Genomic DNA, 12,398 nt, shown 5'->3' on the forward strand with positions numbered 1-12,398 from the left:
ACTTTCAAAAGCCACTCACTAAGTTTCTTGCAGCGCATGCGCTGGCTCAGCGAGACCTAAAAATATATAGAGCCTTAATAAGTTTCCGTGTACTTAATTCTTTAGTGTTTTAGAGACAAGAATTATTATGTCTCTTACATTTTGTCCTTAGGATTATCACCACCATGTGTCAGAATGGCGGACTCCTGAGGCCGAGTACTGTGATCTGATAAGTGTAGTTTCATGCAGAAATGATCATCAATTAAACGCAGAGTGTGTTACCACCAAGGAGACTGGAAAATGTGATCCTTTGAATGTCCTGGTTTTTCTTTCTTGTCTCTGTAAGGACGTTCAGGACCTGAGCGGGAGCGGCCACGCACAATACCGTAAAGCAAGAGAGAAAACCGAAGAAAACACAGCTGAGGAGGCTGAACATGGCGTGTAGTGACCTGGAAGTAGAAGGTAAGTGAACCGACGGTAGGAAGGCTGTAGGCACAAACACTAGGATGCCAAGCAGCATGCTGCCGGGTGAGGCAGCTCCGCCCCTGCTACATACGATATACGGATCGCGGCAGGCTCGATAATCTCCTTAGCTTTCGATGTGATAAAGCCTGTTGATAAGGTTGTGGTAGGATACGGTGTTAAATGCTGCTGAGAGGTTGAGAAGGATCAGGGCTGTTGTTTCTAACCAGTCGAGGAGGGATCTAATGTTGTTAGTGGCATCGATCAGGGCGGTTTCAGTGCTGTGGTCGTACGGAATCCAGATTGGGAAGGGTCCAGAAGATTGTTAATCTCCCGGTGTTCTATGAGTTGATGGTTGATGGCCTTTTTGAGGACTTTTGTGGAAATGGGGAACAGAGAGATGGGATGGTAGTTCTTGAGTTTGCTGGTGTCATTGTAAGATTTCTTGAAAAGGGGCTTGACTTCTTGACAAAGTATAGACATTAGAACTCCTATAGAGGGTAAAGGGCACATGAGGTGGTGCTAAACTTTTCTGGGGATTGTACATTGCAACCCTGCAATTGTACCTTAATTGAACTGTTTAGTATTTTGTTTTGTTGGGAGCTGAAAGGACTTTATTTCTTACTAAAAATAAGAGCAGGGCTAGACATTACATTATTGTGTCTGTTGGTTGACTGTTCTGAATGCTTGCCTCGCCCTCTACTTCAGTGAAAAGCCTTTGACTGCTCGATCTCACCATCGTGAGAATCAAGTGCAGAAAGGGATGTCCTTGGCTCAGTTTTGAGCTATAGTAGGACAGACCCCAGGACACTAGAGGCAAACGACCTCAACCAACATGATCATTACCCTTGATCGTGGTCTGGCAGTGCCTGTGCAGGGCTATGATCTGGTGACAAGCACTTTGCAGCAATGAACGCGTCACGCAGTTGTCAGTACTATCAGGCGGCATAGTGACATGTGAGGTAACAATCATTGCAGAATAAAGAGTGTATTTTAGGAAAAACTCTTTACAAAAACTGTGAGTTAAACACTTATCATGAAATGTTTATGGCAATGACACCCTTGTTAACTCTATCACTACAGACACCCCTATGCAACACTTAAATATCGCGACCAGTGGCCGTGTCAGAGCGGTGATAAATGTGCGTCAATGCTAGTTGTGCGTCCACGTTACAGGCCTGCCCTTTCTTCCAGCCTGAGACAGGGTTAAGTGCACTAGTTATCCTGGGACATTCCAATCAGCTATGTCCTATCTCCGTAAGAGAGGTGTAATAAAGGCATAAAATATGACCGATTAAATAGACTGTTGCAGGAAAACCTTGCAATGAGGATTGAGCAGAACAGAGAATGTCCAAGGTCAGTGGCTGATGATGTATAAACAACACCGGAGCACGATTACATTACTAAAACCTTGGTTTAGGAAGAGTCTTACACCGTGCTTGCTCGATGGGTGGATAGATAACTCCAGATCCATGCATACACATACGATCAGAGGTACACAATCATACAGATGCACACATTAAGGTGCACACTCACATACAAATGCTTGTACAAACTCACAGAGTAAAATCTTCACTCCATTCATACACAGGCTCACAGATATACCCATGCGTGCACATACTTACACGCAGATGCATTTAAAATCTCACAGATGTATAACTCCAGACCCACGCATACACAAACTCACAGAGGCACAAACTCATACAGATGCACACACAAATGTGTGCACCCACACAAATATCCATAGACAGTTGTACAACACAGATGAACATCTCCAGGCCGTGCATATACAAACCCCGCAAATTCACACTCTCACATTGGCACACCCATACATATACATACTGACACAGAGATGCTTACATAATCTCAATGATGTATAACTCCCGACCTATGAATACACAAGCTCACAGACGCACACACACATACAGATGCACATGCATTTGCAAACTCACAAATACCACCAGACTTTGCGATATGAAAACCCCTAGACAGGCATTCAAATATGCAAGTACAAACCCACAACCAATAAATCCAAACTAAAGCATACCCAACCTTCAAACACACATGTACCCATATGAGCACATGCATCTATGACTCACAATATATACATGCATACACTGAAAACTCATCCATGCCCACAAAAACACACAAATATAGAGATGTGCAGAAATGCATGCACTCCCATGAATAACTCCAGGACCATCCATACGGGAACACCTAAGCATGAACATGCATGCACACGCACACATACACACTAGTACATATTTACAGCCAAATAATGCTGTAAATATGTAAGTATGTAAGTGCTATCTTAAGGTCAGAAAGTAATTCTTGTTTTTATTTATTTTAGGATAGACCCTTGCCGATTTCAGCCCCAATATCCAAGCACAGTGACTCTGGTCAGTAGATTTATCAGGTGGAAGCCTTGTCCCAGTCTGTAGGGTCACTCATCAGCCTCTGTGTGTCCTTACAAAGACATGGGCACAGACATATACAGACACACAGAGACACAGCACTCATTGCAGCCTCTCACCCTCATAGTTTTATATTGTTCCTCTTCCTTGATTTTAGAGTCCAGAATATATTCCTCCTCTTTCTTCAGAAGAAGCCGCCACTCTTGAAGTTTTACCTGCAGAGATGAGAGCGCAAGAAATAAGTGTAGATCTGTAGAGTGCGGTCTTACTTACAGAAATGAGTCACTAGAGTTTCTGCCCCATGTGCGCAGACTGTACGTGCCAGTCATACATTAATATTGTGAGTAGCACCCAAACATATCCAGATTGTAAGTACTAGTCGCACATATCAGGATTGTAAGCACCAGCCCCAAGTATCACAGCCAAGGAGACAGACAATGGTGTCACTCCTTTGGGCCTGTTCTTGCCTAAAAGGACCTGAAATCCTGTTCCATGCAAACTAGCTTCATCATTGGCACTTACTTGTACTTGATAAAGACACTGGGCTCGAATCACAAAGGTAAACTTAGACTTATGATCTAAACTTAGACACCAAACGTCTAAGTTTATGACTTTGGGAATTCACAAAGGGCATTTACAGGTACCATCTTTTAGTCCGCACTCGGATTGTTTGTGAATTCCCAGAGTTGTAAACGCAGACGTTTGGCCTAAGTTTAGACCAAACATCTAAGTTTACCTTCGTGTACCGGGGCCCACTGTGCATACTTTAAGCCTAACTGCATGGAAACATTTAGACTTGGCAATTTGTTTTTTAACAAAGGGGGAGTTGGGGAGCACAGAGATTGTTTTTTAACAAAGGGGGAGCTTTCTTGTGAGTTAGAAATGGCGGGACCCTTTTGGCTTCAGATGGACTCAATACACTTAGACATGAATGTTCGAATGCAGGGAAAGGGAGACAGGTTTGGAACGTTGAGTTCGCGTTTACACACTGATGAATAAAGGCGTGTAAATCTACCCTCCTTGTGTGGCGTAGCCATTTGCGAGTGCCCAGCCTGGGGAGAATGCTACACACAGGACATTCTGACCCTCACTCTTTGTAACTCTACCATACCAAACTCTTTCAAGCTCCACTCCTGCCACTTCCCTCTATCAATCTCCAAAATAGCATCCTTTTAACTGATCTACAGACGACCCGGACCAAGCAAGCACTTAATAGAAGAAACTTCAGACATCACCTCTGACTCCATCCAATGCAGTCACCCACATTCCTCAGAGACTTCCAACTCCCTGGCAACTCCAATACAAAATGCATGAAGGAATCCTTCTACACACTACTCAACACACTGGAAATAACAGAACTCATCAACAACGCAACACAAAGGCAACACTTCAGATCACTTTCCATCAGCGTCTCCTAATAGCTGCACCCAATTAGAAGAAAAATAACCCTCCACTCCATCCAACAGTCTTCTGAAACATGCCAGAACACTTTAGCCCTCCAGAGATGTCGGAGCGTGAAAACAGGAGAAGTCAAACACCCTACTAAAAACACGAAGTGCAGATCCTTCACCATAGCAGCTAAATCCTTTTTCTACAAAACCACCATCAGTGAGGCAATCAACATAAGAAGAACTCACTTCAAGCTGTCAAACATTGAACCAAACCTCTCTCAGAACCCACAGTTTCTGCATCAGTCGAGAAATACAATGCCATCAAACTCTTCTTCCCCAAGATCAACATATCATATCTAACGTTGTTGCCACTTCCACAAGCCCTCCACTTCAAACCATCCCCCATTGCCACACCCATCAATGGATCTTCTTCAATCCAGTCTCGTACATGGGTCTCCCCAATATCCTAAACTTTAGTCTAGAGAACCTCTGATCATAAGAAGACCCTTCCTTCATCTATCATCAAAATGCACCACATTGTCAGCATCTCCTTCAGCCAAGGAACACTCTCAGACGCTTTTAAGATCTTCCCACTGCTAAAAAAAGCCATCCCTGGGCCTGGCCGACCTCACAGAAGTCTAACCTGTTACCTACCTTTCATTTGTAGGGAAGATCAACAAGAAAGCAGCTGCCACACTCTACAGGAGCACATCAGCAAGAGTAATCTTCTACAGGAGGACCAATCTGTCTTCATGCCACGCTGCAGCCCTGACACAGCCGCACTCCAAGTAGTCGACAACACCCTGCTCGTCAACGATAAGAAAAACTCTCAACCTTATGGTCCTGTTCCTGGACCTCTCTGTAGCCTTCGACACAGACGATCATCCAGCTCTGATCAATACCCTGAAAGAATGAGTGAGATTTTTAGGCACTGTCTTTAAATAGTTCACATCCTACATCACCAACTGGAATCCGTTCATGTGAATAGGTTCCACAAGATCACAGAAATTCCCTGTCTCCAGCGGAGTACCTCAGGGTTTTATTCTTTCTCCCATCATCTTTAACCTCTACAAGAAATTTCTCGGATCCATTCTAACAGACAGTAGCATCAAGATCCATCAGAATGCAGATGATGCGCAACTCTACCTTAAATATCCTCACCCAACCACAGCCTTAAATTCTGCCCTGATCTCATCCAGTCTTGGATGTCCACTAATGTATTAAACTTAAACGCCACAAAGACGGAGCTCTTCCTGTAAGTCACTAGCTCAGAACAGACCCAGATTTTAGCCTGGCTCTCCAATGAACACGTATCAGTCTTTACTCCCACCCTCGACACAGACCTCTCATTCAAGCAACGCACTGAATGAACGACAATGAATGCCAAGAAAGCTCGATTCCAATGTCCTCTCTTGAGGATGTTGTTTATCCTGGAAGATGACTTCAGAACAAACGTACAAGGCCTTGGCCATGGGGCTAGAGACAAGGCCCTGGTCAACAGTCTCTCCAACACCACCCTAGCACCCCTGAAAGGCAGCACACAGAAATCAGCACAGCTCATCAAGGGCTTGAAGCAATCACCTCGACATTAAAAGACCTACACTGACTCCCCCTTCCAGGCCAAGATCATTTTTATCACTTATAAAGCGCTCAACAACAAGACTCTGCTCATCTGGCAAACCAACTATACACGTTCAAGGAACAACATCAGACCAGGAGCGTGGCTATTCAAGAGGTTATAATCTGGTAAACAAAGCTGCTTTACATTCCTTCGAGACTTAGCCTGAAGGCTGCTCTCCATAGCTACCACTAGGATAGCTTTCAATAAAGGTTGTCTTTAACCTAATCATCAATAAGGGTCGTTTGGACTGGTGCAAGGTGTCCACTATAACTAGCGGACAGCATATACCAGGCCAACTTCTCACATGCCACACCCTGCATTACTGCACCTCTTCTGCTGTGTCTGTGCCCATGTGAGCCCGTGTGCCACACCTTGCATTGCTGCACCTCTTCTACTGTGTTTGATGACCCTGCAAGCCCTTGTGCTACACTCTGCATTACTGCACCGCTTCTGTGCGTCTGATGTCCATGTGGGCCCTTGTGCCATTTCGGAAGGTGGAATCTGACTGTATGGTTACCCCCATTTTTTCGTGGTGTTTTGCTGGTTTTTTGAATAGTCTGACTGGGATCCTGCTAATCAGGACCCCAGTTTATCTGCTTTCTCCCTAAATTGGTTGTGCATATACTTTAGGTACACTTCAGATTGGATTCTGGGGTACCCTTATAAGTCCCTAGTATATGGTATACTATGTACCCAGGGCATAGGTACCCCAGAGGCCTCCCAGGGGCTGCAGCATGTATTATGCCACCCCTCAGAGACCATTTAAAATGACACCACATTTGTTTTTCCTCCAAATGCTCCCTAATCCATATGTTAATTATTGTATTGCATCGTATTTATGCTTGGCATTATCGAAAAGGAGGTCAGCGAGGCATTAGATTGTTTTTATTGAACATTGCACTAAAAAGCACTTTATAACAACTGACTGCGGGAAGACAGGTATCCTAGGCCCTCAATATGTTTTAGATGAAATATTGGATAAAATGAGATATTGCGTCTAATGTATTGGTACTGTTTACAAAAGTTACTGTTAGCACTTTATATGGCATCTTGCGTATTTGCACAAAGCACATTATGAGTTATTAATTAACTTTTTGATGTTTTAACCACATCGTTGGTGATGTATTTATCCTTTTAATTATGAGCATGTGTATTATACTGTGCTTTTATGATCTTGCTGCTTTAGATCGAATAAAGTTACGAATTGAATTGACACCACAGGTCTGCTACAGCAGCCTGTGTAAGGTGGTGCATGCACCCCTTACTTAGATATAGGTTCATTATATCTATCCTAATCACAGCACATATAAACCTATCAGTCACCCCTTACGACAGGCCTTATCAATACTGAAGGCAGGGTGCTGGGTTTTAAGTGAGAGGGTGCCCATGCATGAGCGGAGCCCGTCTGCAGCCTTCGGAACCTATATTCCAGGGTTGTTTGTGATGCAGCCAACCATATATACTTAAGTGCATTATAACCTCGCCGTAAATGCTAACCTTAAAACGGCTGCATGGAAACATGTCGTGTTTGGTGTCAAACACCTTGGAATCATACCTCCACACCAGTAACTGGCGTGGGAGGTATTATTCCACCCTCCTAGAGGGAGAAATATGACAACACCGGTACAACCGGTACCAGCTTTCTTGGCCCTGGCATCACAAAATGGATGCTGCCCTCCTGCTGCTGGATGAAACTCCGGCAGCGGAAGGCTTGACAATAGGTTTCCGGTCACAGGGAGGTGTGACCACCTCCCAGACAGGTTTTAGTGTATTGGGGCTGGGTGGGTGCACTCAGAGTGCTTTGATGTCTGCACTGGTGGCACATTTGGTGTCCCTGTGCATAGTCCAGCTCAAACTGGTTGCAAGGGCCATCAGCCCCTGCTTTGGCGCAAAACTGGACAAAGGACATGGGTGTAGCCACCCCTCTGTCCTGACCCTCCCATAGGTGGGTCCCCAGAGTTTGTCCCACCCCTTCCTTGGGTATAAAGTTGGAACCCCTGACTACAGGATTTTAGATTTACCTGGACGAAACTCTGCAACAGAAACCAAGTACTTTGACTATCTACACTACGTTGGATGACTGAAGAATCTCCCTTGGAGTAAAGGAGTTACTCCCCTGCAAGGCAGGCAGCTTAAACGCATCTGACCGGTTTGCATCTCCGAAGCTCCTGAGGACTCCGAAGATTCCTGTAACACAGGAGGTGGGTTCCCAAGTGTCCCCAAGGTCGACTAGTTCTCTCAGCAAACCTGAGACCCGCATCCCTCGTGGGGACCGTGCAACCCGTACCCCTGGGCACCGTGTCCATTTGCAGCAGCATATGCTTTTCGGGGATCCCTGAGGTTGTGCTTTGGGCTACTTGTAGTCCTGACCCCAAGCAGTAATTCCACCAAAGATTTCTGGCCTACACTCCACGAGTGTTCCGTGGGCTGGTATTTTGTGATTCAGCTCGAGGTCCCTTTGCGATCCCTGCTCCGTTGGCCTGTGGGTCCCTGTGAAGGCAACTCTAACTTTCAGTGGACTTTCCTGTTTGCTCTAGATGTGCTCTGACTCTCCATAGCTTGGCGAGTCCCAAGGACCTTGCTGGTCCTCACCGGAGCATCTTTTCTCTGGCCGCATGGGTTGCAGTTGCCAAGGTTTGTTGGTGTTCAATCTGGACACTGACCCCCCAGCACCCGACATCCTTCGTGGAACAGCTCACCTTCAGACTTTGGTCACCGTCGACGTCTCCTGGTCCCCGAGTCAAGCTTCACCTCTACTCACCTGAAACACCCGACATCAGTGGGCATTCGTCTATCGTGCTCCTGGTCACTGTGAAGTGACCCAGACTCTGTCCCCTCTGCTTTCAGGTTCTTCTCAGCTCCAATCCAGGCTTGGATCACACCGGACACTTTTCATCTTCCCGGCAGCAGCACTTCTTCGCATCACGCCATTGAAATCAACAAGCGTTTCCGACACCTATGCACCTGGCTCCTCTGGGATACGTAACACGGGTACACTCGGAACTCTAAAGGGTACTGGCCTTAGAACCTTCTATGTTCGAAAGGATTTGCTTGAAGTCCTCTCCTAAGTGTCCTTAATCTTTAAAATTCCAACCGCGTCTTTCTCATATAGTTGTACGGAACTCACGTCTGTGTTCTCACACTGCACCCGTCCTCCGTGAGTCCCCTGTGTCACTACCTTGGGTGGTTCTTTGGGGTCCCAGCGATTCTACGTACTCTAGGCACTGTGTCTAGTCAAGTCAGGGTTGTTATACCACTTTCTTAATATATAGTTTGGTCTCCCCCTGGGGCCCGCTGTGTATTGTGCTATTTACTGTCGTTCTAGTGATTTAATATTGTGTGCACTGTTCTCTAATCTCATAAAGAGGTTAGTAGAGAGTGTTAAGTAAAAAATACCTATAGTTTATATATACCTTGTGTGGTTCTCCTTTCATTTGGTCATTCAGGAGGTTATAATCTGGTAAACCAAGCTGCTTTACATTCCTTCGAGACTCATCCTGAAGGCTGCTCTCCACAGCTACCACTGGGATAGCTTTCAATAAAGGTTGTCTTTAACCTAATCATCAATAAGGGTTGTTTGGACTGGTGCAAGGTGCCCACTATAACTAGCGGACAGCATATACCAGGCCAACTTCTCACATGCCACACCCTGCATTACTGCACCTTTTCTTCTGGTGGCTCAGTGGACTAATGCATCTGCTGCAGGGGCCTGTGTGTTATATTTCTTGTGGGAAATATTGCATTGTCAATTCTTGTATACAATCATGGTCACAGGTTCAAATCCCGGCGGGTCCACTCAGCCTTTCATCCATCTGAGGTCGATAAAATGAGTACCATTGAGTTGGGTAACAATAAACATCTGTTATTCAGCGCCAAGATACCCGTAGTGGTGAACGTGCACTTTACAAATACACGTGTTATGTTATGTTCTGTGTTTGATGACCATGTGAGCCTGTGTGTTACACCCTGCATTGTCGCATCAAGTCTTCAGACACTGAGAACTCACACTGCACTGCCACACTGAATCCGTTGAGCATAGTGCAAGGTCCCAGAACACCCACACACATCCCTGCTCTTGTGCAGCCGCCTCTGTGCGTCACAGTATGCGGCCTATGATCTCAGCGCTCTGACAGATACACTGTGTGCTCTTTTGCAGGTTCTTATAAAGCCTCACAGAGTGTATTCACTTGCGATCCCTAAAGACCAACGAACATACCTTGTAATTTTCAGCAGCCTTCTCTAGGGACACACAACACCCCCAAAATATACATTGAATCCTCTTAAAGACATAACATGTGCATTCACGTGTGAATCGTGAACGTCCACAGACATGCGTTGTGCTCCTCTGCAGCTCCTTCCTCTGCAGAACGTACAGTGTCTTCACTTGTGAATCTTGGACACTTAAACACATACCTTATGTTGATCTTACAGAATGTCTTCACTTGTGAATCCTTAACATCAACACACACACCTTGTGCTCTTCTGCAGCTTGCAGCTTTGTCCTCTGTGGAACTTACAGTGTCTTCATTTGTGAATCCTGAACACCCAGATACACTCCTTGCACAGACTTCCCTTAAGGGCCTCCGTGTGCACTATGATCCATAAACATTCACACGTACGTCTAGAGCTCTTTAGCAGCCTCCTCTATGGACTCTCGGGTGCCTTTTAACTCCCTGAACATCCCCAGACACACCCTGTTCTCTTATGCAGCCTCCTTAATGGCATACACAAGTAGGTGACCAGATGACTCCATGCCACCGGGACACATTTCCATTTCTGGGCTTTTGATTTTACAGATCAGGGCATTCTGGGACTTGTAGTCTTGGTTCATTTTACTTGACCCTGTTGCTTCAACACACCAGATAAAAATGATATGTAAAAGCTAAATCCAGGAATGGAAAAGTGGTGTCCCAGTGACATGGAGCAATCTGGCCACCCTATAAAAAGGGTGACTCGTGATTTGTTAACACCGCGTACTTCGCTTGTGGTCTTTGACTGCCCCTTGGTGTGGCTCACCAAGTGATTGTGTGATCCCTGAACGCCCACAGACATACCTTGTACTCCTCTGCAGCCTCCTCTACAGGACTTGCTGAGTGAGTTTTATGCTCCTTGGACTCCCGGCAGACCCAGCACATCATGGTCTGATCCTCTGCACAGAAGAGCAGCTGTGCCTGGTTATGCTTCTCACACAGATTCTCCTCCGGGGGATTCACGGGGGGCAGATGAAGCTGTTTTGCAATTTCCACCACGTTCCCCAGTTGCCTGTTGGGTCGGAGGTTTTTCCCAGAAGATATCTCCCTGCACTGTGGACAGGGGAAGTTTCCATCTCTTCCCTCCCAGCTCTGAGTGATGCAGGAGCGGCAGAAGTTGTGTCCACAATCGATCATCACGGGATCCGTCAAATATTCCAAACAGATGGAACAAGTGGCCTCTTCCTTGAGGTTCCCGAGCTGAGCTGCTGCCGCCATGATTCAGAAATGCAGGAAGTAAAGTTAAGTTTAATTTCTCTCTCTGTGTGAAGTGGGTGTGTCTGTGCGTTTGCCCCTCTCTGGCTGCGCTGGGACTTCCGGGTTCATGTTAGTCAGAGCAGGGAACTGACTCCTCAGCTGCCTGTGCTATGACTCGAGGTTTCCCTTCTTTCTCGGTAAAATACCAGCGATTTGGTTTTGTTCTCAGCTTCTGTAAGTGCCAGGAGCGGTCACCTAAATATGGATTTGTATAAAAATCCTCCGAGTTATTCTTAACGTGACACTTCTGCGTCTCTTTGTTATAATATTTGTTTTAGAACCGGAATGACATCTGGAAAATAATTATGAAACAATTTCTTTATGCATTTTCTGTTTGAAAGGCTGAAAAATAACTGCTTTTCTCTCTTCTTTACATGTAATAATTCATTATCGGGGTCACTGGCATTACCCGCAATTGGAGGAGCAATTAATACCGCAGGGTGGACTAAATTATACGGCGAGATGAGGCAAAATATGCGGCTTAACAGCAATCTGTGACCGCATGATTTCAATATCCTGCAATGTTATCCAACACAATCATTGTCTGAGCAGAGGTTTCAGCTCCAGGGGCGGCCTTAGGCATGTGCAAGCTGTGCACCTGCACAGGGCCACCAAACCCCAGGGGCCACCACGAGTTATCAGATACAATACATATTCGTGGCGGCCCCTGGCAGGGATTTGGCGCATGAACGACTGAGGCGTGCTAAATCCAATGTGATGCACGCTGAATGGTTGTTCTTATACTCTTTTCCTTTCTAACCCAGTCTCGTCTTTGTGTGGGGTCGGCCTTGTTTCGGGCTCTTCTGGTAGGTCTTGTGCTTGTTTAGAACTTTTTTCCAGGAGAATCGAGCTTGTTTTAATAGTCCAGATCTGGCACCTCCGGGCTCTTTCCTACCTGAACCTTGGAGCTCTTATGTAACCAGAATAAAGTCTGATGGTGTGCATTCTCTCTAACCTGAGCCCTACATCTGCTGTCTGAGACCCGAGCCGGTCAGGCATTTGTGCACCGAGGCTGCTCCCCAAT

The 12,398-nt window shown here is 45.8% G+C and overlaps 1 protein-coding gene across 2 annotated transcripts in view; it reads right to left on the reverse strand.

Moving 5' to 3' along the window:
* The window catches only part of LOC146830587 (E3 ubiquitin-protein ligase TRIM39-like), a 136,742-nt gene extending 125,352 nt beyond the window's left edge, over positions 1-11,390 (reverse strand). The window contains exons 1-2 of one of the 2 annotated variants that reach the window (XM_085604785.1): positions 10,922-11,367; positions 2,975-3,070 (exon numbers count right to left, since the gene is read on the reverse strand). In XM_085604785.1, coding sequence (XP_085460911.1) covers positions 2,975-3,070; positions 10,922-11,335 — 510 coding nt within the window. In that variant the 5' untranslated portion in view covers positions 11,336-11,367. Of the gene's footprint in view, positions 1-2,974; positions 3,071-10,921 lie in introns of both variants that reach the window. The other variant, XM_085604786.1, reaches the window with a different exon arrangement.
* Positions 11,391-12,398: the final 1,008 nt, after the last annotated feature.

The sequence above is a fragment of the Triturus cristatus genome, chromosome 5_1, assembly GCF_964204655.1.
Source record: "Triturus cristatus chromosome 5_1, aTriCri1.1, whole genome shotgun sequence".
NCBI classification, from domain to species: domain Eukaryota; kingdom Metazoa; phylum Chordata; class Amphibia; order Caudata; family Salamandridae; genus Triturus; species Triturus cristatus.